Source organism: Octopus bimaculoides, chromosome 30 (assembly GCF_001194135.2).
Source record: "Octopus bimaculoides isolate UCB-OBI-ISO-001 chromosome 30, ASM119413v2, whole genome shotgun sequence".
Classification (NCBI taxonomy): Eukaryota; Metazoa; Mollusca; class Cephalopoda; order Octopoda; family Octopodidae; genus Octopus; species Octopus bimaculoides.
In genome coordinates this window covers 979751-981774 of record NC_069010.1, presented here as the reverse complement: position 1 = coordinate 981774, position 2024 = coordinate 979751, and the positions used below count along the sequence as shown (strand labels likewise).

Here is a 2024-nt window from a genome sequence, read left to right as displayed (position 1 = left end):
CTCTCTCTTTCTCTCTTTTTCTCTCTGTGAAAGTATCTATCACTACAGTCTCGAAATGTGATTGTTTCAGTTAGTGGAATAGTTTCATTTTTAAAGTGAAAGTATTTGACATGAGTGTTTTTGTTTCACTTTTGACACGTAATACTTAAATAGTGGAGGAGATATTATGTTGCCGTGTGCTCGAACTCTGCAAGAAGTTAATAATTTTTTTTGACTAAAACACAACTGGAACCCTAAGTAAGGCATGTGTAAAATTTGAATGAAATTGGTTGCGTAGTTCTCGAGTTTTAGGGATTCACACAGACAGACAGACAGACACACATTCTCATTTTTATATATATAGATTACACCATGTAATTCCTGCTTCAAACCCCCATTTCTAACGAAGTTTCCAGACCATCATTATTTTGATGTTATTGTAGTAGTGATTCCATAAATTATACGACCCATGAAAAACACACATTTGGACATACTTAAAAAATATTGAAAAAGGAACACAGTTACATAAAAAAAAAAACATATTATTTACATGAAAAATAGATTACAAGTAAGTTCATCCCTATGAACTCATCACAGGAGTGTTCACCACCATCAATTCACCTTGAAGAAAGTTTGAGGAAAGGTCAGGAAAATATTTCCACAATATCTCACCATTAATAGTTAAAAATTACTTTAATAAAAAAAACAAAAGAAAACATGAATTGATGATGGTGAACTTACCAGACATGCCAAAAAATGAACATAAATCTCTAATAGAAACAAATATAAATACTCACTTACATACTGGCACTCATCGGTTTTGATGATGAGTGTTCCAGTTAATACAATCAAGGGAACAAATTGCTCGTGAAACTAACGTTCAAGTGCACTCCACAGAAACACGGACCCTTAATGTAATTCACGAGGAGATTCGGTATGACACAGATTGTGACAAAGCTGTCCCTTTGAATTACAGGTACAATTCATTTTAGCCAGCTGAGTAGACTGGAGCAGTGTGAAATAAAGAGTCTTGCTCAAGGACACAAGGCATCACAGGGAATGGAATTCATGACCTCACGATTGTAAGCCAATTGCCCTAACCACTAAGCCACACACAAATACTTATATAAATAGAAAAATATTCACAAGCAAAATACACTTGTATTTTTAAAAAAAGACACACATACAAACACACAAAACCAACAAACCCGTAGATGAGTGTTAACATAGAAAACATGTATAATAAGCATGTAGGAACAGGCGTGGCTGTGTGGCAAGAAGTTTGCTTCCTAACCACATGGGTCCAAGTTCGGTACCACTGCATCACACCATGGGTACATGTCTTCTACTATAGCCTAGGACTGACCAAAGCTCTGAGAGTGGATTTGGTAGACAGAAACTGAAAGAAGCCCGTCGTATATACATATCAATATCTATATATATATATATATATATATGCGTGTGTTTGTCTGTGTTTGTCCCCATTACTCCTTGACAACCACTGTTAGTTTGTTTAAGTCCCTGTAACTTAGCGGTTCATCAAACGAGACCGACAGAAAAAGTATCAGGCTTAGAACAAAAGTACTGGTTCAACTAAAAACTCTTCAAAGCAATGCTCCAGCATGACCACAGTCTAACGATCGAAAAAGTAAAAGATAAAAGATGGAAAATAAATTATTAGGTTCAAGATTTCACTTACCTGGGAAAAGCTGTTATGGTAAGGAGAATTTGGTGTGGGCCCAGGAGTGATTTAATTGATTTGCGTCTAAAATATTAATAAGATGGATTCTTGATTTTGTGTCATAAAACTGAGCAAAATAGATTTTATACATTTTGGATGGATGGATGGATGGATGGATGGATGGATACACTGCAAGTGAGAAAGCATACAGTAGCTGGGGAAATGTGTATACAAATGATATATTATTTATTATCTATATTCATCATCATCATCATCATCATCGTTTAACGTCCGCCTTCCATGCTAGCATGGGTTAGACGATTTGACTGAGGACTGGCGAACCAGATGGCTGCACCAGGCTCCA

At 35.9% G+C, this 2024-nt stretch overlaps 1 protein-coding gene across 1 annotated transcript in view; it reads right to left on the bottom strand.

The window, feature by feature from the left end:
• Nucleotides 1–2024, bottom strand: part of LOC106876116 (glutamate--cysteine ligase catalytic subunit-like) — a 54184-nt gene that overhangs the window by 3003 nt on the left and 49157 nt on the right. Inside the window, exon 5 of the mRNA XM_052978059.1 lies at nt 1679–1744. Within this exon, the coding sequence (XP_052834019.1) occupies nt 1679–1744 (66 nt within the window). The remainder of the gene's footprint in view (nt 1–1678; nt 1745–2024) is intronic.